This window comes from Myxine glutinosa, chromosome 2 (genome assembly GCF_964187855.1).
Source record: "Myxine glutinosa chromosome 2, kmMyxGlut1.1, whole genome shotgun sequence".
Lineage (NCBI taxonomy): Eukaryota > Metazoa > Chordata > Myxini > Myxiniformes > Myxinidae > Myxine > Myxine glutinosa.
In genome coordinates this window covers 48,854,559-48,879,572 of record NC_136262.1, presented here as the reverse complement: position 1 = coordinate 48,879,572, position 25,014 = coordinate 48,854,559, and the positions used below count along the sequence as shown (strand labels likewise).

Below are 25,014 nucleotides of genomic sequence, written 5' to 3'. Positions count from 1 at the left end.
TTTCATGTATCGGGGAACGTCACCTGGCACAATGTGAGGATCTGGGGCTCTGAAAACCCCTACGTGGTCATTGAACACATACACGACAGTCCAAAGGTCAATGTATGGTGTGGCCTTCTCCTGACCACTTGGTGGGTCTGTTTTTTCTTTGCGGCGAAAACAATGACCCCAACAATTTACATGAACATGTTGGAAGGATTCATCTTCCCACAGTTGGAAGACCTGCAAACCAATATCATTTTTCAACAGGACGGAGCTCCCCCTCATTGGGCGTTAGTCGTTCGAGCCGTCCTGAATGCAAAATTTCCATGTCGCTAGATTGGCCGAGTCGGACCAATTGCCTCGTCCACATTATCACCAGACATAACCCACTTGATTTTTTCTGTGGCAGTTTGTCAAAGATGTTTTCTACAACACCACTGTGTCAAGCCTGCAAGATCTTCATTCTCGGATCACAGCTGCATGCGCACTGGTGGATGCAAACATACTGAGCGGAACATGACAATAACTTGTGTACCGCCTTGATGTATTGAGAGTGACAAACGGAGGTCACATTGTATTGATGGTGCGCACAAAACGGTATGAGTTTCTGTATCATATAAAACAAAGGGTATTGTTGTATCGTTTGTGTTTCTACATATTGTTACGGACACGGCTTAAGATGTTGCTTGACCGAGCGGAATGGCCGCCGTGTTCGCACAGTTTACCCGATTACTCCCAACTCACCCGATTCCACTCGAACGTTGGCCAAATCGCGCTACGCTAAATCAATGATGGAAAGGACACAACGACTGGGATAAATGAAACGACGCAAGGGGTACAGTTCTCAAGACCTCCGGAGGAGGATATAATTAGTGGTGGAGAAAAGGGGTAGATTACAAGGTAGAGTGAGGTAAAAGACACAGAAGAGATAGGCACTTAGATACAATCTTATCTATCCCAGACAGACCACAGACAAACGGAACAAGACTGACTTACACAGGGATTGATGGCAGGGAAGGACAAGCAGTTGATAGCACAAGGTGCACCTTGGCTCAGGGACAGGATAAAGCACGGTCCAGTCCAGAGATGCGGGGAGGTGTCACAGCGCTCGGAGGTGGCGTCCTTCTCTCTCCAAGCTCAGCGCGCATCTGACGTCACCTCCCTCTTCCTGCGCATGCTCAGCGGGGAGTCACACGCCCTCGGCTCGTTGGCTCCGCCCCAGATGGGACCGGTCCGCCGCTTCTATTGGGTGCGGGGGTTACCGGGCTCCGCCCTTGACGAGGAGCTGACAGCGAGCCCCTACTTGGTAACCCCGTCGAGCACATGTTCGATGGCGGCTCGTTGGAAAGGCCTGGTGCCCTCCCAACACCCCCTACCAACCAAGCCGGAGTGAGGACGCGCACTCCCCGCGCCGCCGCCGTTGTTGTTGTTGTTGTTGTTGTTGTTGTTGTTGAACCGTGAGGAAGAGCTGCGGGGAGGTATTGGGAGGTCCTAAACTTCCTAACGGTGCCATACAATCACATTCTGGTGCAACGAAGAGTCAGAATTAATGGAAACGAGTCCTTAACTGACATAGACTAAGAATAACTAGCAAGATGTCCTATAGTTGTCTTACATGAGATGCGGTGGACCTGGATGCGACATTTAATGGGGGAAATAGGGGGAGGTCGGGTCTACAGAGTGTTGTTTACAGAAAATGGGACTAGGGAATGGGGGGATTGGGGATAGTTGGGAAGTATTGAGGAAATAGGGGAATATTTACAAGCGGATATGGATGGATGTAAATCCCATATCCGCAACTTTGCACCCTTCTCTACCTCGGGGCATCCTGACCCAATAAATTTTTACCTACTTTAGTGTGGCACTCAGATGTAGTTCCCTCTACTATTAACTCAACCCTGAGTGCGACAGTTTTACAGATGTTCACAAATGAGTAAATATGTCCCCCTGCGACGTTGCACCCTTCTCCTAACAGAAACACACCCACAGGATAACCGAATCGCGGAAAGCATCCTCAAACTAAACATACAGCCGGTAGGGGGCATCATTTACACAAGACTAGACTGATATTTACACGACGGTCACCACCGGTGACCATGGACACTTGATTGTGCATTTATTATTGAACACTTTATTGGTGCACCGGATGGTGCTGACTGTGCATAATGGGGTGGTGCTTTTGGTGCTTGGATGGGGTGCTCTGCACATTATTAAAGGCCATAGGGCCACAGGGCACTCGTGGGTTGGTGTATCGATGCTGGCATGCGTGCTCTCTCTATGCATAACACCTGCATGTGTTCCTCAAAGAACAGGTCAAGTGTCCATGGTCGAACGTTGGCCAGAACTCAGTATGAACTCAGTATGAGTATACTCAGTATGGGAAGAACTCAGTCGACATACAACGACATACAATCAAGTGTCCATGGTCACCGGTGGTGTCGCAGCCAGCCGATGTTCTGCCGCTGGTCTTGCCTTCATGGAGGGCACTTGGCCTTCTGGCTTCTTTAGAAATAAAGAAAGGCGCCAACCGCGTCCATTTCTGAATTGTGGCCGTCAGGGGGCCAACTAAAAGTGGTTCACCTGTATGGCATAGGTGCCACGTTGACCCAGAGGTCCATCAACGGGTGGTGCTTGCCCGCAAAAGAACTGCGGTCCATGGTGGGCGGCCACAAAAATTGCGGTCCATTTGGTGTATCGATCCAGGCAGCAAGCAGCGGAAGTACAGGCCCACAACTGCGGAGCCAGCACCTCTCTCTCCTCTCTCTCTGCCCCAAAGCCAGATCCTCGGAGGTGGGAGACAAAGGAAAACAAGTGAGTAAGGTGGTAAGGGCGCAAAAGTGCATGCAATGTAAGGTAATGCACACTGGGGGCACATGGGAACCAGGTGAGACAGGTACGTTCCTACCGTACGCCCCCCCCCCCCCCCACCAGGTAACCTACATTGCCCCTCCATTACCCCTTACTGTATCCACAAAACACAACACTACCCATAAACATCTACTTTACACATCAACAAACGTCCCTACTGTCTTCCCCGTTCCTCCCATAAACCAAATTCGTCTTCTCTCCCTCCTAACCAATCAAATTTGCCATTTCCAAATCTCATCAAAATTTGCCATCTCCAACTCAACATCAAAATTTGCCATCACCAATTCATCATCAGTCCCTCCTAAGGAGGGAGAGATGGAATCACCCCAATGTCTTATCCACGTCGTGATGCGTCTCACAAATCCAAACAGCAATTCTCATTTCCTGCAACACAGAACAAAGGAACACAGGTGTGGAGTCATCATCACCACCTCAGGTAAGTGGCTGCGTATGGTGCGACAGGGTCATCAATCCTAACTATTTCCTAAATGACTTTAACAACTTTACATTACCCGGGGTCTTTCCCTGCCAATCCATTGGCCAACTTACACTATGGGTTCTAAAAACCAATTCCCATTGCCCAAACTGTGGTGCTTCTCAAGTTGGGGTCTCACTCCCCCGATTCATCACTCGGTGCCCCCGCACAATTTCAGTGGCTGGGTCGTGTGACGCTCCCAGCTGGTCCGCCCACCTGCACACCTCCACCACTGTTGTTGCCTACCGAGCTCACCTGCTCCTCACCCTAACCTAACTAACTGGGGAAGGCCCTCTCGCACTCTCACCCCCTCAGTGCCCTCTCTGGCACGGGCTGCCCGATCCATACCCGGGATCCTCAGGCACCCACTGACACTAACGGCTCCAAGAGCCCACCTGCGGCCTCACCTGGCCGACATCTAACAGTGGCGGAGTGCCCAACCATTCACACTCATACTAACAGGCCACACGACCAGCCAATTTCACCACACCAATGCACCCATCGACAATACCATTCTGCAACCGCACCACAAATGCCAATATCCAACCACAATTTACCTATCCCTTCTAACTATTCTTTAAACTACCCTCCCTGGGTACTCGTGAAAAGGGGTCCACTCTTCCCCCATCCACACCTTCGCACCATGCACACCACTCTGTACCACTTACTCCAACTCTCTCCACACCACTCATTCTCTGCTCCACCTGTGCTCTCATACTTGGTGCCGCCTGCACCCTTCTCTCCCCCAAGCGCATTCGCGCTGATCCACAACACTCACTACTCATACACTGCTCCACACACCTGTCCAGTTCTCACACAGCATCATCTCATCTAACTACTCCCCTCTGAAACTTGCGCTTCCCAGTCGTCCCTTTAAACTATTGCGCTCCCTCGTCATTATCATCCACTCTAATCTACCTGCGTCCCCTCTACAGGTATCCTTCTCACTAACTAACCTTAACGTTACCTAATGTCATCTTCGCTAGATCCCTACACACAATATCCTAACCCACCCGGGCTAGTTTTCACTGCCATAAACCCCATAAACTATAGCGCATTTGCCCCATCATGGGAAGGGTGGCAGGGATGCCACCCTTACCCACCGGGCCCATCGCTCATCAATCCCCCAGTCCTCTGGCACTAATAAGCCCCCCCTTATTCAGAGGTACTGGGTCCCGCCTCGGCATCTAAAGCCGAGGCAATCCACGGGGGCGCATGCTCGCCGGTGTAAGGCCTTATCCGGTCGGCGTGGACGATCCGAGGGAGGGCTCGTGGCCCCATTTTGATTTTTACTACCACGTCACAGACTTGTGACAGGACGACCCCCGGGCCTTGCCAGGGAGAGGTGAGTTTCGGGCACCTACCCTTCCTCCTCCGGGGGTTGAAGAACCAAATCTTCATCCCCGGAGTGTACTGACTCCCCTGGCTCCGGTGGTCGTACCTGCGCTTCATCTTTTCCCCCGCCAGATGGAGTTGGCGGCGGGCGAAGGCATGGACTAGCTCCATGCCTTCCTCTAGGTGATGTGCATACCCCTCCCTCGGCGGGTTAACCACTGTGTCTGGCACGGGACCGCATAGCAAGTCGGCGGGAGCCCGTAACTCCCGCCCATACATAAGCAACGCTGGACTGCATGCGGTGGCCCCGTGCTGGCTGGTTCGGTAGGCCATGAGCAAATAAGGGAGATGTTCGTCCCAGTCATCCTGACGGGTGGCGGTGAACAGTGCCAGTTGTTGGATTAAAGTTCGGTTAAATCTTTCCACCATCCCGTCAGATTGAGGTCTTAAAGGCGTTGTTCTTGTTTTCCGAATTGACAGGAGACTGCACACATCTTTTAGCAATTTGCTCTCAAAATTTCGTCCCTGGTCGGTGTGCAACTCCTGTGGAATCCCATGCCGGCACACAAATCCTTCCACGAAGGCCTGCGCTACCACCCCTGCTTCTTGGTTGGGGAGGGCGTAGGCCTCCGGCCACTTGGTGAAGTAGTCCATCACAACGAGGATGTACTTATTACCTAGGCGGGTGCGGGGTAGTGGGCCTAGGATATCCATGGCCACCCGCTCTAGGGGGGCCCCCACCTGGTGTAATTGAAGGGGGGCCCTCATCCTCCGTGCTGGTCCCTTTTTGGCAGTACAGGCGTCGCATCTCCGACACCAGTCCTGTATGTCGCGCCCCATATTCACCCAATAAAACCTCCGGCGTACCTGCGATGTCGTCTTTGTCCTGCCCAAATGGCCGCCGGGGCGGGTACCATGCACCTGTTGCAATATATCGGTCTTAAATTTATTTGGGACTACCACCAGCCAGGAAGTTTTATCAGAGGGAACCTCCACCCACTTGCGATACAAGATGTTATCCTTCAATTCCAGGGTTTTCCACTGAGCCCAATATGCCTTGGTCTGTGCCCTGAGGGGGGTGACCTCTTCCCCATTAGGTCTTTGCCCCAATCTCACCCATTCGTGCACCGGCCCCAGTACGGGGTCCTCCCGCTGGGCCGCGCTCCAAGCCAAAGTTCCGAATTCCTCATCTGCGGTTAGTGGCAAAATTGGCCCTCTCACCCGGGTTGCCCGGACGACGAGAATCGGGGCGGAATCGCCCAATTGCTCCCTCTCCTCGTGTCTCGCACAAAATTTACAGTTTTCCCCCAGACAAGGCCGCCGAGAGAGTGCGTCTGCATTACCATGGGCCTTCCCGGCCCTATGGGCCACATCAAAATCGTACTGCTGCAACTTTTCCAACCACCTTGCAATTTGGCCCTCCGGTTCCTTGAACCGAAGGAGCCATTGCAAGGAGGAATGGTCAGTTCTAACCAAAAATTTCCGCCCGTACAGGTACGGGTGGAAATGGTTCATGGCAGCCAGCATAGCCAATAACTCTTTGCGAGTGACACAATAATTTCGCTCGGGCCTACTTAAGGCCCGACTATAGTAACCAATCACTCTCTCCACGCCCTCCTGTGTCTGAGACAAAACTGCGCCCAATCCTTCCTGGCTCGCATCCGTGTCCAGGGTAAATGCCCCGTTGCTAGTGGGGTAAGCTAGAAGGGGTGCGGATGTTAGACACCCCTTCAATTTTTGGAAGGCCTCGTGGCACTCCCGTGTCCAATTAAATCGCGTCCCCTTCTCCGTAAGCCGGTGGAGGGGACGGGCCAACTCCGCAAATTTCGCCACAAAGCGCCGGTAGTAGGAGCAGAGTCCCAAAAATCCCCGCACCTCTTTGATGGTACGTGGTGCGGGCCACTCCTCTACCGCTTTAATTTTGTCTGGGTCCGTTTTTACCCCCTCGCAACCGATGACGTGGCCTAAATAGGCCACCTCCTTGGCAAACAAGGTGCACTTACTCGGGTTCAGCTTCAACCCTGCCTGTCTGAGGCACCCGAACACCTGGTCCAAATTAGCTACTGCCTGGGGGAACGTTTTGGCATGTATTAGGATGTCATCCAGGTACACCAGGCATGATTGCCATGGCATGCCGCCTAGTACATGTTCCATCAATCTTTCAAAGGTGGCGGGGGCGTTACACAAACCAAACGGCATCACAGTAAACTGATACAGTCCCTTACCTGTGGAGAATGCCGTTTTCTCCTTCCCTGCCCTATCCATCTCCACCTGCCAATACCCACTCTTGAGGTCCAAAGTTGAGAACCAATTTGAGCCCACAACGGCATCGAGGGTGTCATCAATCCTTGGCAGGGGATATGAGTCCTTGAGTGTCACGTTGTTTAGCTGGCGATAGTCCACGCAGAACCGCGTGGTCCCATCCTTCTTTTTGACCAGCACAACAGGTGACATCCAAGGACTTCCCGAGGGCTCGATCACGCCTGCGTCGAGCATTTTTTCAACCTGCTCGTCAGCTTCCGCCCTCTTGCTCCAAGGGAGCCGTCGGGTGGCCTGACGAATAGGCCGGGCCTCACCGGTGTGGATCTGATGTTTCACCAGGCCCGTACGTCCAATATCCTCGGTGGACAGGGAGAAGAGGTCCAAATGGGATCCAACCAGTTTGTGTAAGGCCTCCCTCTGGGTACCTCCCAACTCTACGCCACTACGATTTACCATCTCGCAAATGGGATCGGGCCAATTCCTACTTCTTATTGAAGGCTCCCCCCGGGGCCGGCTCGGCTGGACGTTCTCGCCCCTCACTGTCGCGACTTCCTCAACTGGGGTGCAGCCAGCTACCCTCGTGCCCCTTACTATAGTGCGTGGTTCTGTACTTATATTTATTACTCGGACGGCCACTACCGGTCCGTCTGTTTTTACAAGGGTGCGGCCCACGATTAAACCCGGTATGGACTGCGCTGCCACCGGTTCGACCAGGCCACAGGACTCCTGCCATGTTGGGCGAGCTGCCCACCGGGCCGGCACTATCGCCTCGGCCCTTGGGGGAATGGTCACGGCCTCGGAAGCCTCCAGCTCCGCTCTCTCGGCCGTGCTCACTCCCCCTAATGGCAGCTCTCCTACTCCCACCTGCAGGATCCCCCGGCACAAGTCGATTTTACAACCGCTGGCAGTCAACAAATCCAACCCTATTAAACATGAGTCGCACACCTCCGCCACCCAAACATCTATCTCCCTCCTTACCGACCCTAACTTGAGGGTCACAGAACCACGCCCTATGATCGGGGCCGTTACCCCGGTAGCAAGTTGCAAACTATAATTTTGCAGGCGCTGGATCTTATCCCAGCCACCTGCGCTCGAATCAAGGACCACAGGGCTGATGATCGTGGCGCTAGCTCCTGTGTCCACTACGGCGTCTACCCCCACGCCGGCAATTTTGCATCTGATTGTCAGGCTACCGGTTCCAATCTGGCCACAATAAATGACCTGTCGCGTCAATGAGGGCTCTCCTCCATCCTCTTCTGCCGAACACCGCCCTACGTGCCCGACACCTTCTAGTTTCCCGGGGTCTGGCGGGGGGGTGTCTGGGGTCGGCTAACCCGCTCCCCCCTGGGCGGAGTTGAGGACCTCAACCGCCGGGGATCATCCCGGCGCGTGGCTCGCCAGTGCCGCGCCAGGTGACCCAGACGGTTGCAAGTATAGCACCTCACCTGATAAGGTGCTTGTCTCCGGAATTCCAAATTTCCCCCCCTGAAGGTCCAAATTGGATTACCCGCTCGTGGTCCACCGCGGGCCACCTCCGGGGCCGCCTGCCATGGTCCAGGTCCCGCCAGGCGCTGGTCCACCAGCCTCCGGACCATGCCCGCCAGGTCAGGACTCACGTCGGGGGCGGGCCCCCTAAGGGGTCCGCCCTCCATCGTGGGTCCCACCTGGCGGACCGCCATTGCGTGACGCTCGCTCCCCCACGCCAGGGGCCTCGCTGCTTCCCAACGGGCCGCAGCGTCAGCCGCCTGGCTCAGAGTCTGCGGGCGCCACATGGCGAGCTGTTGCCGGAGCTCAATTTCCGGGAGGGCCTGGATAAAATGGTCCAGCGCCAGGCTTTCCCGGGAATCCGCTGCCATGCTAGCATGTGCGATCCCCACTGCGCGGCGAATATCGTGGGCAAGTTCCCCGATGGCTTCCTGGGGCTTGCGTTTTCGCAGCGCGAGCTGAGCCTTAACAAGCTCGCTCTGCTGTTCAATGCCGAATCGATTAATTAGGGCGTCGCGGAGGGCTGGCAGGGTGAGAGCACCCGGTGGTAATGCCGTCGCCACCTCCGCCGCCGTGCCGCGCAATGCGGCCACCAGGTGTACTCCACCTTCGTCCTCACCCCAACCGTTGCCCTTACACACACAGTCAAACTGCGCCAGGTACGCGCATAGATCACTCTTGCCGTCATACGGCGCGAGTGGGACCTTGTGGGACCACCTCGTATGCGAGTCGTTGCCCGCCTGCTGGACCCCGTGCGTCGCCCCTTGCGGGGTCAGCGCGGGGCCGAACCGGCCGGGCCCCCACAGTACATTACCCCCAAGGGGCTCCCGTGCCTCCCCTGTCCCTCTAAAAACTACCCCTGTTGGTGTCGATGCATGGGTCACACTTCCGCAACCCGCTACCCATTCCATACCACCACAACCTTGCTCACTCACACCTCGCACCTCTCCCATCACCGGACCCTCTCGCTCGCACCCTCGTTCCATACCCTCCGGACCAGCCATACACCTCACTCTTGGCCTCTCACGAACATCCGGGTCCATCTCGACCCCCAAGCTTATTAAATCACCTGGCGCATCATACGCACGACCATATTGGTCACCACTTACACCGGGTCCTCTTTCTCTTCGCTTCTCCTCCATCACCTGCGAATCCCTCATCCGGTTAATGAGCACATCATCACGATCCGAACACAGACTTTGGACCAATTCTTTTACTTCCTCCTTTATCTCTTTCTTATCCTCTCTCCGTCGCTTCTTAATTTCGCTCACCCCTTCTTCCACTTCTTCTAATTTCTGCTTCACCTCCTTCATCTCCTCGTGCGCCCCCTTAAGTTCTTCCTCTAACTCCACCTTATTTTTTTCTATGTGCTCCCGCACCTCCCGCTCTTTAACCTCCATCACCTCTACCACCTTGTTCATTTTCCTCGTCAGGTCCTCATGTACCATCTGACACTCTTTTTTAATTACCCCTACGTCCTTTTTCATCTCCTTCTGTGTCGATTTTAAACCCTCTATTACCGCTGTGTTCTTCTTTACCTGCTCCCCCAACTCCTTTTGTCCCACTGTCAGTTGTTCTACTCCCAGCGTCAACTCCTCTATACCACCTTGCAATTTTACAGTCCCCTTTCTCACCTCCTTCTCCATGCGCTCCTTACAGTGCCTCACCTCCTCGCGCACTCCTCCGACCTCCTCACTCACACCTCTTCTGATCTCTCCCATCACTTGCATCTCCTGCCCAGATGCCACCCTCATCTGCTCCATTTCCTCCCTGTGAGCATCCAATTTAGTTTCTACCCCCATTCTGACCCCCTCTATCTGCTGCCCCATTTTTTTAACTTCCCTTTCCGCTTGGTCCCTCATGTCCCTCAATTTGCCTTCCATACTGTTTTCTAACCCCTCTAACCCATTTTTCACTCCCTCTATCTGATTCTCCTGGGCAGCCATTCTATTTTCCACCCCCGTTAACCCCTCCTGTATTTCCCCTAATCTATTGTCTAATCCCTCTATTCTACTCCCTAACCCTCCGATCTGGGCCCCCATCCTTTGTTCTAACCGTTGGCTATTGGCCCCCATGTCCTCCCTCAATTTCTCGCTATTGGACCCCATTACCCCCATTTGCTCACTCTGAGCCTCTATACTGTTTTTCAAACCTCCAATTTGGTCTCCCATTCGCTCACCCTGAGCATCCATCCCTTTGAAATTATCATCTGTTTTTACCATAAAGGCCATCATCTGTTTCATAAACAGGTTCCAATTCATTGGCATCTCGGGTTCGGCTACCGCGACCATGGGCGCGGCTAAATTTGGTGCCGCAACAACCATGTGCGCGAGGACGCCATCTTGTGCGCCCGAAACCTCGTGCGCGAGGACGCCATTTTGCGAACCTGCCGCCCTCACTGCTTCGCTCTCCTCTTGTCCCTCAATTTGGTCCTGGATCGACCCTGCCTCACTCTCCTCTACCGGAACCCAGCCGTCTTGATCTGCCATAGCGCAACTTTCAAAATTCGGGTTTTTATTTTAAAACAAAACAAATTTCACACTGCTTGTAATTTTGAGCGCGTTAAGCGCGCTTCGGGTCCAATCTCACTTCCTGACACCAATTGTTACGGACACGGCTTAAGATGTTGCTTGACCGAGCGGAATGGCCGCCGTGTTCGCACAGTTTACCCGATTACCCCCAACTCACCCGATTCCACTCGAACGTTGGGCAAATCGCGCTACGCTAAATCAATGATGGAAAGGACACAACGACTGGGATAAATGAAACGACGCAAGGGGTACAGTTCTCAAGACCTCCGGAGGAGGATATAATTAGTGGTGGAGAAAAGGGGTAGATTACAAGGTAGAGTGAGGTAAAAGACACAGAAGAGATAGGCACTTAGATACAATCTTATCTATCCCAGACAGACCACAGACAAACGGAACAAGACTGACTTACACAGGGATTGATGGCAGGGAAGGACAGGCAGTCGATAGCACAAGGTGCACCTTGGCTCAGGGACAGGATAAAGCACGGTCCAGTCCAGAGATGCGGGGAGGTGTCACAGCGCTCGGAGGTGGCGTCCTTCTCTCTCCAAGCTCAGCGCGCATCTGACGTCACCTCCCTCTTCCTGCGCATGCTCAGCGGGGAGTCACACGACCTCGGCTCATTGGCTCCGCCCCAGATGGGACCGGTCCGCCGCTTCTATTGGGTGCGGGGGTTACCGGGCTCCGCCCTTGACGAGGAGCTGACAGCGAGCCCCTACTTGGTAACCCCGTCGAGCACATGTTCGATGGCGGCTCGTTGGAAAGGCCTGGTGCCCTCCCAACACCCCCTACCAACCAAGCCGGAGTGAGGACGCGCACTCCCCGCGCCGCCGCCGTTGTTGTTGTTGTTGTTGTTGAACCGTGAGGAAGAGCTGCGGGGAGGTATTGGGAGGTCCTAAACTTCCTAACGGTGCCATACAATCACATTCTGGTGCAACGAAGAGTCAGAATTAATGGAAACGAGTCCTTAACTGACATAGACTAAGAATAACTAGCAAGATGTCCTATAGTTGTCTTACATGAGATGCGGTGGACCTGGATGCGACATTTAATGGGGGAAATAGGGGGAGGTCGGGTCTACAGAGTGTTGTTTACAGAAAATGGGACTAGGGAATGGGGGGATTGGGGATAGTTGGGAAGTATTGAGGAAATAGGGGAATATTTACAAGCGGATATGGATGGATGTAAATCCCATATCCGCAACAATATATTAAGTTGTCCGGCTCTTTTTGGAACACCCTGTATTGTTGCTGTGAGAAGTTCAGATACATGAAGGAAGGACTTTCTGCAATGGAGGATGCCTATTTAGTGAATGGCTCTGGAGACCACCTTTGACGTGTCTGCCCAGGATAACTCGCAGCTGATGGTGAAGCCCAGAAGTTTGAAACACAGAGCTTTTTCCAGTGATTGATGTGAGTTGGGAGTTCACAGATATTGTCAGTCCCATGGAGTTGCTGAAGGCCTTAGTTGCAGTATCAGTATAAGATATTAGTGTAACGGAAACTTTAGATGACCCAGATATCTGCAAAATGGTTATAAATGCAGTGTACTCATAAATTCCACAAGGAATATTATAAATCAATGTTGTGTGTGTTTAAATGTGTGGCTTAACATGTTTCTTGCTTGAACTGTTAACTGTACAGAATGTTCTGCTTACACAGAGTTGACATTGATGTACAAACAGGAACCAAGGCAAGGCTGGTTGGCGGGAGTTTAAATTCTGGACGTGTCGAGATCTTCTACGAGGGCCAGTGGGGCACCATATGTGATGACAACTGGGACATCAATGATGGCACGGTGGTTTGCAAGATGCTCGGTTTCTCTTCTGCCACGACATTTTACAGCGGGGCACATTTTGGTGAAGGTGATTGAAGGAATGTAAATTATGAGCTGTCTGAGAGATTTCAGAATGATGGTGCAAATCAGAGATTTGTTTTGGCAATAAATAATAAAATGAATCAATAATAAAACCCCTTACCCACTATCCGACACATGCGCACATGAGACAACAATGAACGGCAAATCCTTAAATATCCTATGCCTTAGGGCCCAATCAATCAACCCACAGGATATAGACACAGAGGCTGACAAGACGGAACTAGATATCTGCCATCTCAGAGATCGCCCGCGATTTACCTTTGGCCCACGATCTAATGATGGCCATATTGTTTTGGACCAATGATAGCATGTGACCTTCACCTTCAACATTTATGGATAGAGTGTAAATTAAGAAAATGTGTCGCCATCTACAATCTATCCAAAAAACTCATCATGAAAATCGTAAGAAAATTATTCCAGTTATAATCAAAAAAGTGTTTTTTTGTTAATTAGGTCACAATCCCCCAAAAATAGGTCAAGGTCATGAAACAAGTATGAGATGCTCAACTTCAGTGCAGGTCTACCATCTTACTATAATTCACCAAATGTCTGTCTGTCTGTCTGTCCGTCCATCCGTTCCCAGGTGCCGCAAAAACGGCTGAACCGATCGCAACGAAATTTTGGGTGGGTAATCCTGGGACCCCCTGGAGTAAAATAGGCTATATTGTTTTTTCAATTTTTTCCCAATTTTTCCAATTTTCCAGTTTTTCCAAACACGATGGAATAATATTTACCGATATGAACAGTGATGTGGCTTTTATGGAATTTCTACAAATACTGTTTAGATTTTGATAATTTGCGTGTGATATGATTCAACGGATGTTTATATAAATCGTTTAAAATAAAAAAAGCCTTCAATTTCTGATATTTTGCCTTTTCAATTGGGCCTCACAATTGAAGCCCGGCTCGATCTTTCACGAGCTCACCTTCACTCCTTCATTCCTCTTTTCTCCCGCCTCTGGAACAAACTCCCTCACTCTCTTCAATCCCACTCCACCCTCCAGGTCTTTAAAACAGCTGTTCACCACCATCTCTTATCTTCCCCCATACAAAACCTTGATCTTTTCTACCCCCGCTAATTTCGGTCCCCTTGTGTTTTATACCTCTCCCCCCCCCCCCCCCCCTCTTCCCACGCCTCCTCCCCCCAAGCCCTCTCCCTCCCACACTTCTCCCTGCTCTCAAATGTTGTGTTTGTGTGTTTGTGTGTGTGTGTTTGTGTGTTTGTGTGCTTCCCCTTCTCTCCCCATCTTGTCTTCCGCTCCCTCTTTTTATATATTTTGTTTGTCTGGTTGATTTGTTTGTGAAATAAATGTTAGCTCTTTCACGAGCCTCGATTCAGTATACAAAAAAAAAGAAAAAAAAAAAGAGAGTCTTGATTTTGGCAGTTTAACCATAAGAGGGTTGCTGGCAGATCTTGTGCGACCTGTAGGAATATTTGGGGGATAGAGCACAGACAGAGCTGGGGGAGCAAGGCCGGAGAGGAGTCGATAGAAGACAGAAAGACCACCAACCTGCCTGCAGTGAGAGAGAAAGGCCCTCAGAATTCATTTGATCATTAATTTGATTCATTTTGTTTAGCTAAAGTGAGCATGTCAATCAAAATTCCCATTAAAATCAGCGATTTCCTCTACTGTAACAAACTATAAGTGATGATTCCCAGTCCTGCACATCCAGGAGTTTTTATATTTGGTTTCCAATGAGAATCTCTTGAATCCAATCGAAGAATGATTGCCTTAAGGGATACAAAATTGAACGACTTTGGTATTTAGGGAGTTTGAAAATAATTGTACACCCTGATCTTATGTGCACTTGATCATTTTTACCCCAAGCATGCGAAGTGAAAAGCGGGGTTAAACAATTGGTTCACTTCTGTCTGTCTGTGTGCCTACAAATGTGAGTTTATGATCGAGGAACAACTTCATATTTTGAACACGAATCGGAACATGAACCTGTAGTTTAACAGTACTTTGTCTCTGGATTTGTCCCGATTGCACATGCACAGAGAGTGGGATAATATTTCAAACAAAATTTTAAATCAGGAAACTTGCTGTTTTTGAGGAACTCATAAAAGACACAAACACCAGGTATGAAGAACTAATGTAACGTGTTAAATCAGGCGGTGTAAAAGATGCTGCGTCAACGGCGGTAAACTTCGGAATTTTTTTAAAATGTTCTTTAAAAATCCTATTTTATTTAAATGGAATTATATACTGTACTTGAACACTGTAGAACACAAATCACCTTTTTGACACTTTAGCAGTACTTGGACTAAATATTATGGCATTTTACATCATCAAGACCAATCAAATTTGCTCCTCATAGTCCTTGTTTCTTAAGGCAGTGTAGGTTAAGGTATTCTATGAACTCGTACTTTGGTCAAGTATCAGATGGCTGCTGAATTTACTTACAATTTCCTACCATTTACCTCTCTTATGTCATTCTTATCTGCTTGAAGGATTTATTTGTTAACTATCAGAATTTGTGATATGGCCGATCAGAAATTGTGTGATCTACTTCCCCCGAGTAATGATCTTGTGTCTGGTTGTAATTGGCATCAACCCATTCGGCAATGATCTCAATATAGTCCTTGCCTAAACAGATTTAGCTGAATTTTGATGTTTTGAGAGATGTGATACTGATGGGAGATGACATTGATAGAAGGGTATAGGCCTTGATGCTTTTACAGGGTAGGCTATATGTTTTATTATCCCTGTTAGCAAATAGTAAAGTGTATTTTTAGTGATATTTTTTTAGTATAATTAGTTTTTAGTAATAAATAGTATTTTTAATATGATTAAAAATAATTATGATTAAATAATTTAATATGATTCAATAATTTTGAATAAATTAAATAATTAATTTTAACTCAGATTAAATTAAATTAACTCAGAGACACAATTAATTAATTAAATAATTTAAATAAATTAAATAATTAAATAAATATGAAATAATTTTAATATGATTTAAAAATAATAATTAAAATAATAATTTAATATGATTAAAAATAACATGGATAATAAGAGGTATGGAGCACACTGTGTATAAGGTAAAAATGGTAGGCCACAAAGTTGTTTTTGTGTCTGAGTTTCCTTGGATTTTGAAACATGGAGTTTACAAGACACAAACAAAACCAGTGTTGAGCTGTGTGCGTGTCCTTCTCTCCTTCTCTCCCTCTCTTTCTCTAGGAGGAGGACCAATATTTCTGGATGAATTGAGATGCAATGGAAACGAGACGGACATCGCAGACTGCAGTTCTGATGATTGGGGTTCACATAATTGCAATCACAGTGAGGACGCTGGAGTGCAATGTGATTAGCGGCCAAACTTTAACAAAATGTATGAGTATTTTGTATTCGAAAATCAAAAGGAAAGAAAAATTTCAGGCATTATTTCTTCGCTCCCACCAATTAATTATTGGACATTTATATACTACGCACATAAACATAAATGGTAGAATTTTGATCTCTCTCTCTCTCTCTCTCTCTCTCTCTCTCTCTCTCTCTGTCATTCTCTTTCTCCTACATCTTCTTCTCTCTTTCACAAAACCCTCAAAAGCCCCTCCACCTCTTGCTCTATCTTTTCTTTCTAGACTTGCCGTTTTTTCTCTGTCTCCCTCTTTTTTCAATGTATACAGACCTTTCTTCCAAACTTTTTTCTTAAATCATATCTGGCTAAAATTACACAATAATTTGCTCAATATAATCTATCCTGCAAATGCCTGATGATGGTTCTTTCTACATTTTGTATTTTGGTAAAACATAATCAGAAGTGCATGCACTCTTGGAGGTTTTTCTTCTTCGTCATCTTTTGTAATGCAACATATTGCTGGTGTGGTGTATGGTATATGGGGTTTGCAGCTGGACCACTGATGAAATGCCCCCAAAAGGTTATAGAGGGAATTTTTAATTTTGCCAGGGTGCCAACGATAACTTGCCTACGCCAAATTAAGGACGCTATAAAATCTTTGCTCCAAGTTCTCGCAAAGAATAATCCACCATCCTGGCAACAATCGACACCATTGGCCACAACGATTGGCACAACAGTGTGGGGCGTGGGGGAGTGGGGAGGTTCAGAGGGCCCGAGTCCCACCTTGGTCATATATGGCATTACAATTTTTTTCTTTCTAGCAGCTACAAATTTGTTTTTGCTGTGTCTGTGTTGTCTCATTCCGTGGTATGTTGTATCCGTGCCGTTTCCATGCCGTGTTCTGTTCGTGCTGTGTCATGTCCATACTGTGTCATGCGTATTTATTCTGCAGTTAATATAACTGATTTATCAATTATTACAAAACTCCTTATAAACCGCCAACTGAACGGAAAAACAAAACCTACCAATCTGTAGTGAACATGCGACCGGCATTTTCATATACACTACAAACTTAACATCGCATCGCCATCTTCACTAACACCATCTTCATTTGAATCGCGCACACAGGGCTTGAAACTATACAACTCCACAATTCCCCTGAGAGTGTTTCTACACTACATGACCAAAAGTATGCGGACACCCCTTCTAATTAGTGGATTTGGCTATTTCAGCCACACCCATTGCTGACAGGTATATATTGTTGTGGATATGAGAATGTTTTTTTATTTTGTTGTTGTGGTAAAATGTTGTTGTAAAAGGTTGTTGTAAAATATCACCCCTCCTCCCTCCGTTTGTGGTTGTATAAAGGTCAAAGGGCGTTTCTGTAGTTAGTCCATAAAACATACATGCAGGACACGATATATCCTTTCTTTTGACAGTTATATCCTTATTATGTGTATTAGCGTAAGGCTGTGTCTTCCATTAATTGAAATACTCCATTGCACCAGTGAAAGAGAATAGACCCCCTTTCCTTCCCATCCCCAAAAATCTCCCTTTCCCTCCCCTCCAATAACCGCCATTGACCACGAGGCTCGAGTCAGGGAAGAAAGGCGTGTCTCCACCTCGTCAGAGGAGGGGAGGGGCGCGCCCGCCCGTCGTCGCCCGGGGCGGAGCCCGAGGGTCGTGCGACCAGCCAGGGCCGAGGTGAGCGCCCCGATGGGCGTGTCCAAAGCGCCGGGGGCGTGATCGCTGGAGGCGCTATAAAAAGGCGCGCACGGAAGTAAAAGGAGAGGTGGTTGGACAGTTGGTTGGTTGCACAGAGGTGGTTGGACAGTTGGTTGCGCAGAGTTGGCTGCGCAGGGTTGGTTGCACCGTTGGTCAGAGTTGGCTGCGCAGGGTTGGTTGCACAGAGTTGGTTGCGGTGAGGAGTCGGTGGTCAGAGTGAGGGACCAAGAAAGAGTGGAAGGTTTGGACCAGACGAGTGGGACAAGGCCTGGCAAGGCAAATGGAGGCGGCAGCAGCAGCGACACCCGGCAGCCGCTTGGGGCCTGGGCGGCGGTTTGGAGCAGGGCCGAAAAGGAACGGCGGCTGCTAAACGCGCCGATCGTGCTGCATGACCCCCCCTTGGACCTCCCTCTCCCTCCAGCCATCCACATCCTGCGATTCCTGCAATTCCCCGCGTGAGTCAGTCGTTTGTTTGTTCTGTCCTGGGATAAGTTAAGCCTGTAGATAAGCTAGTATTTGCACTGTGTCACCTGCGTCTTATGTGTTGTAAATAAACTTGATTGCTCCTTTTTGCTTGTGTGTGTAAATAATAAACCCCATTACTCGTCTGTACGTCTTCTCGTTTTAATTCCTTTTCCTCTTACATTGCGTCGCTTTTGTCTTTTCCCTCATTGAGCAGCTAGGGTGCGATACGGCCAAAGTTCTGGGTGAATCGGGTGAGTTTTGTTAGGTCGCGGTTTTACACCACCGCTCGGTCTATAACATCCAAACCGCGATCTATAACAATTGGTGTCTGGGAGTGGAATTCGGGTCCCGAACCAAATTTTTAAAACATCTAGAAAAAAAATTTTGGTCAAAATTACGAGCTGCCGAACTTTGTTTTTTTTAAGCAAAACCCGAATTTTGAAATCGCGCCATGGCTGTTCAAGGCGACGGGATGCCGGTGGGAGAGATAGACGGGGTAGAATCGACCCAGGACTTAGGAAAAAAAATGGTGGAGGAGAGGAAAGAAGGTGTGGTTGAGGGAGTATCGGACGCACAAAATGGCGCCTCGCACATTGCTACGGCGGCCGCACCCGCTGCACAAGTGGGAGGGATGGCCCAAATGCAGGCCCTCATGGAGCAATTTATGGCACAAATGAGGGCCTCTATGGAAGAGTCAGTGTATAATTGGAAGAGGGATGCCATGTCAGACGAATCCGGGTGTGATCAAAAAAAATTGAGGGAGGAATCCAGGTGTGAAGTGGAAAAACGGATATCAGAGGCAAGGGAGCAGAGGGACAGAGACCGCAAGTTGGGCGAAAGGGTCCCAGGGGTGCACGAGGAGGTAACGCGAGTCGGAAAGCGCTGGTTGAGCGAAGCGGAGAAAAGCACGGGTACAATGACGGGGGTAGAAATCGCGACCCGGGGTTTGGAAAAGCCGGCGACCGATGAGGTAGAGGAGGGTGTTTTATTAAAGCCAACGGTCGTCGAGGTGAACAAAGAAATTATGGGTATAGTTGAAATTGGAGAGACCGGGGACTTAAAGTTAAAAGAGCAACAATCGGAGGAAGGAATGGAAATTGCTCAAAGTCTAAATGCACATCCTGATGCTGTACTCGCTAATCCAAATGGAAGTTTGCAGGTTTTGGTGCAGGGAGGAAGAAGAACCCCGAAGGTGAGACGTGCTGTGTATTGTGCTGGGAGATTTTGTAAGAGGATGTTTAGCGACAAAAGAATTTTCGCGCGCTTGGGATCGAGGAAGCACCCGGGCGTTGGTGAAGGGTCCCGAGTGAGTGGAAATGGCACGCGTGGGAGGAAAAAGTGTGCGTCGGCGAGTGGGTGTGTTATAAAGTGTGGGAGTGAAACCGAGTGCGAGCGAGAATGCACGTCGGTGTGTACGGGGTGTGACACAGGGAGTGAGAGCAATGCGGAGTGCACGCCCATGGTGAGTGTTACGGAGGACGTAACGGAGGAGAGGTGTGGACCGAAGTGTGCGCAAGAGGTGTGGTGTGTAACAGAGAGAGCGTTGGTGGAATGTACGGACGGCGTTGGAACGCCAGGTTTTGTGAGGGTGAAAGAGGTAGCGTATGCTTGTAAGCATGCAAGTGAAGCATCGATGGTAACCGGTTTAGTGGTTAGAACGACGGATAGCCGATGCGAGCACTCGGTGCGAGGGGGGGTGCTTTGTTGGGTGCGAGGCCCGGCGCGGGTCGATGCTGCGTCGCTTCTCTTCGAAGCGTCGTTGCCGATTCGGGCTTGGCCCCGCCCCGCACGGTCGAGTCCGGGCTTTGTCGGGCGAGGCGACCGGTCCGGTTCAAGGGCGAGTGGGAGGAGGCGGAACGGTGCCCCCTCGTGGGGACGGGGTTCCGACCGGGGGAGATGGAGCCATCGGGCCCGGGACCGCAAGGTGCCGCGCCGAGATGGTGCGTGGAATCTCGGTCCAACCAAACCACCTCCCTTGAACCGAAAGCCGGACGGATTCAACCTGCAGGCAACCAAACCACCCGAATTCATTGCTCGGCTTTACGAAGCCGAGTTTAATGATGTCATGACGCACCGAGGCTAGGATATAGCGGACTGTGATGATGGTGATCGTGATAGTGATAGTGTTTTGGACCCAAAATTAGAGAAAAAACAAAATTTGATGATTGGCAAAGGATTGGCAGTAATGATTGGCAGATGATGAGTAGTGATTGGCAAATTTTTGATTGGTTGGAATTTAGGTGTACAAAATTGATAGCGAGAGACCCCCGATGTGGTGGGATGGCAAATCCACCATCCCTCACAGACGGGGGGCAAAGGAGCTATAGTTTATGGGGTGTATGGCAGTGAAAACTAGCCCGGGTGGGTTAGGTTATATTGTAGGGATCTAGAAGAGATTGACATTAGGTAACGTTAAGTTTAGTTAGTGACTGATACCTGTAGTGGGGACGCAGGTAGATTAGTGTGGATTATAATGACGTGGGAGCGCAATAGTTTAAAGGGACGACTGGGAAGCGCAAGTTTCAGAGGGGAGAAGTTAGCTGAGATGATGCCGTGTGTGTGAGGATTGAACAGGTGAGAATGGAACAGGTGTGATTGCACAGGTGTGCAACTGAACAGGTGTGTGGAGCAGTGTATGAGTGAGTGATGGTGATGTGTGTTGCGTTGACCAACTGGTCCAGAAAGAGGAGGAGGGTGCAGGTGGCACCAGGTGAGATTGCACAGGTGTGCAACGACAGGTGAATGAAAGACAGATGTATGGAATAAATGGTATGGAGGATTGGAATGGATGGTCGTGGAGTGAGAATGGTGGAAATTGTGGAGTGGAGTGGATGGTGCGAAGGTGTGAATGGGGGAAGAGTGGACCCCCATCACGGATACCCGGGGCGGGTAGTGTAAGAGTTAGGTAGAGGGTACAGGTAAATTGTGGTTGGATATTGGCATCTGTGGTGCGGTTGGAAGAATGCTGTTTGGATGGGTGCATTAGTGTTGTGGAAATGGCTGGGCGTGTAGCCTGTTAGTGTGTGTAGTTGGTTTGGGCACTCCACCACTGTAAGGATGTCGGCCAGGTGAGGCCGCAGGTGGGCTCTGGGAGCCGGTAGAGTTGTGGATGGGGCCCGAGGATCCGGAGGATGGACCCGGGTAGCCCAGTGCCAGAGAGGGCACCGAGTGGGGAGAGTGCCAGAGGGCCTTCCCCAGGTAGTTAGGTTAGGGTAAGGAGCAGGTAAGCTCGGAGGCAACTACAGTGGTGGAGGTGTGCAGGTGGGTAGACCCGCTGGGAGAGGTACACGTCGCGGCCCAGAAATTGTGCGAGGGCACCGGGAGATGAATCGGGGGAGTGAGACCCCAAATTGAAAAGCACCACAGTTTGGCCAATGGGAATTGGTTTTTAGAACCCATAGTGTAAGAGGGCCAATGGTTTGGCCAGAGAAAGACCCCGGGTAGTGTAAAGTGTGTTAAAATCATTTAGAGGGTAGTTAGGATGAAGGATCTCCTCGCACCATCTGCACCCACTCACCTGAGGTGACAGGTACTCCACACCATGCCATGTTTGATTATTTTTTATGATGCAAATGTTTGGATTGTGAGACGCATCATGACGTGGGTGTGACATTGTGCTTTGATGTTCCATCTCTGCCTCCTTATGAGGATTGATGATGAATTGATAATGGCAAATTTTTGAAGTAGAGGGATTGTGGAGACGAATTTGATATAGGGGAAATATGGGGAAGACGTGACAGTAGTGACGAATTGGTAATGTGTAGGTTTTGTACATATGGGGTAAGGGCAAGGGTGGGCTAGGTAACAGGGGGGTGACGTACGGTAGGGACGAGCTTTCTCACTTCGCCCTCCGTACGCATTTCGCCTTGCATTGCCTTTTTGATGTGTACCCTTGAGACCTTACCCCTCGCTCATCTGTCTTGTCCCCCCTTTTTGTCTCCCACATGAGGACCTGAGCGCCGTTGGGCGCCGAGGGGAGCGTGCGTGGGTCGGCCATTGTGCGCCCGAAATTCCCAGAACCAGCTGTCTGCATCGATGCACCACATTATGGACCACATGCCTGTGGCCGAGCACCACTTATGGACCCCATGGGTTGGGGCATGGCCCCTCTGCTGGAACCGGCCAAGAGGGCCCGAAATCTTGCTGGCGGACCTTGGCCACAGGGCACCGATGCCCCACAGGTGAACCACACATAGTCGGCCCTGTGGGCCATAAATAAAATAAATAAGAAGGACACATTGGGCACACTTTATTGCAAATAGGCCGCCAGTAAGCAAAGCAAAAGAGAATGACAACATCTGGAAGACAAATAATAATAACCAGCAGAGGGAGCCGAAGAGCAAGAGACACCTGCAGGGTTAGGGGTTGTTTGGTTATTTTTATTCATGAACAGTGATGACTGTGCACCGATTGGTGCTTGAGGGTGCTTTGGTGCGTTTTTGGGTGCTTTAATGGTGCATTGATGCAGAACAGACTGTCTCCCCCCCCAAGAAAGAACAATTACAGGTCCTGGGTTAGTTTTGTAAATAAAAATAGCGTCAGTGTAAATAATGCTTCCCACCGTCAGTGTATAGTTTGAAGACCATTCCGCAATTCGGTTAACTGTGGGCGTAAGTCTGTTAGGCAGGGTGCAATGGAGCAGCGGGACACATTTATTTATGTTTTAAAACTGTCGCACTCAGGGTCAGGTTAAAAGTAGAGGGAACTACACCTACGTGCCACACTAAGGTAAAAGTAATAGGCCCGGGACGTGCCTAAGGGGAGGAGGGTGCAGTGTTGTGGATATGAGAATGTTTTTTTATTTTGTTGTTGTGGTAAAATGTTGTTGTAAAAGGTTGTTGTAAAATATCACCCCTCCTCCCTCCGTTTGTGGTTGTATAAAGGTCAAAGGGCGTTTCTGTAGTTAGTCCATAAAACATACATGCAGGACACGATATATCCTTTCTTTTGACAGTTATATCCTTATTATGTGTATTAGCGTAAGGCTGTGTCTTCCATTAATTGAAATACTCCATTGCACCAGTGAAAGAGAATAGACCCCCTTTCCTTCCCATCCCCAAAAATCTCCCTTTCCCTCCCCTCCAATAACCGCCATTGACCACGAGGCTCGAGTCAGGGAAGAAAGGCGTGTCTCCACCTCGTCAGAGGAGGGGAGGGGCGCGCCCGCCCGTCGTCGCCCGGGGCGGAGCCCGAGGGTCGTGCGACCAGCCAGGGCCGAGGTGAGCGCCCCGATGGGCGTGTCCAAAGCGCCGGGGGCGTGATCGCTGGAGGCGCTATAAAAAGGCGCGCACGGAAGTAAAAGGAGAGGTGGTTGGACAGTTGGTTGGTTGCACAGAGGTGGTTGGACAGTTGGTTGCGCAGAGTTGGCTGCGCAGGGTTGGTTGCACCGTTGGTCAGAGTTGGCTGCGCAGGGTTGGTTGCACCGTTGGTCAGAGTTGGTTGCACAGAGTTGGTTGCGGTGAGGAGTCGGTGGTCAGAGTGAGGGACCAAGAAAGAGTGGAAGGTTTGGACCAGACGAGTGGGACAAGGCCTGGCAAGGCAAATGGAGGCGGCAGCAGCAGCGACACCCGGCAGCCGCTTGGGGCCTGGGCGGCGGTTTGGAGCAGGGCCGAAAAGGAACGGCGGCTGCTAAACGCGCCGATCGTGCTGCATGACCCCCCCTTGGACCTCCCTCTCCCTCCAGCCATCCACATCCTGCGATTCCTGCAATTCCCCGCGTGAGTCAGTCGTTTGTTTGTTCTGTCCTGGGATAAGTTAAGCCTGTAGATAAGCTAGTATTTGCACTGTGTCACCTGCGTCTTATGTGTTGTAAATAAACTTGATTGCTCCTTTTTGCTTGTGTGTGTAAATAATAAACCCCATTACTCGTCTGTACGTCTTCTCGTTTTAATTCCTTTTCCTCTTACATTGCGTCGCTTTTGTCTTTTCCCTCATTGAGCAGCTAGGGTGCGATACGGCCAAAGTTCTGGGTGAATCGGGTGAGTTTTGTTAGGTCGCGGTTTTACACCACCGCTCGGTCTATAACATCCAAACCGCGATCTATAACAATATATTCAAGCACACAGCCATGCAATCTACATAGACAAACACTGGCAGTAGAATGGGCCGTACTGAAGAGCTCAGTGACTTTCAACGTGGCACTGTCATAGGATGCCACATTTCCAACAAGTCAGTTCATCAAATTTCTGCCCTGCTAGAGCTGCCCCAGTCAACTATAAGTGCTGTTATTGTGAAGTGGAAACGCCTAGGAGCAACAACAGCTCAGCCGCGAAGTGGTAGGCCAAACAAGCTCACAGAATGGGACCGCCGAGTGCTGAAGCGGGTAGCGTGTAAAAATCGTCTGTCCTTGGTTGCAACACTCACTACCGAGTTCAAAACTGCCTCTGGAAGCAACGTCTGCAAAACAACTGTTCGTCGGGAGCTTCATGAAATGAGTTTCCATTGCCGAGTAGCCGTACACAAGCCTAAGATCACCATGCGCAATGCCAGGTGTAAAGGTCGCCGCCATTGGACTCTGGAGCAGCGGAAATGCGTTCTCTGGAGTGATGAATCACGCTTCACCATCTGGCAATCCAACGGACGAATCTGGGTTTGGCGGATGCCAGGAGAACGCTACCTGCCCGAATGCATAGTGCCAACTGTAAAGTTTGGTGGAGGAGGAATAATGGTCTGAGGCTGTTTTTCATGGTTTGGGCTAGGCCCCTT

General features: G+C 50.1%; 1 protein-coding gene and 1 long non-coding RNA gene across 3 annotated transcripts in view; both read left to right on the top strand.

Annotated features, from left to right (window-relative positions):
• LOC137421810 (uncharacterized) overlaps positions 1 to 16,584 on the top strand; it is a 74,752-nt gene extending 58,168 nt beyond the window's left edge. For both annotated transcript variants that reach the window (XM_078773253.1, XM_078773254.1), the window contains exons 10-11: positions 12,620 to 12,799; positions 15,999 to 16,584. In XM_078773253.1, the coding sequence (XP_078629379.1) occupies positions 12,620 to 12,799; positions 15,999 to 16,129 (311 nt within the window). In that variant the 3' untranslated portion in view covers positions 16,130 to 16,584. The remainder of the gene's footprint in view (positions 1 to 12,619; positions 12,800 to 15,998) is intronic.
• Positions 16,585 to 20,066: 3,482 nt separating this feature from the next.
• On the top strand, positions 20,067 to 24,179 carry LOC144891025 (uncharacterized). Its single transcript, XR_013622662.1, has 2 exons — positions 20,067 to 23,646; positions 23,709 to 24,179. It is a non-coding gene; the product is annotated as an uncharacterized LOC144891025 (long non-coding RNA).
• Positions 24,180 to 25,014: the final 835 nt, after the last annotated feature.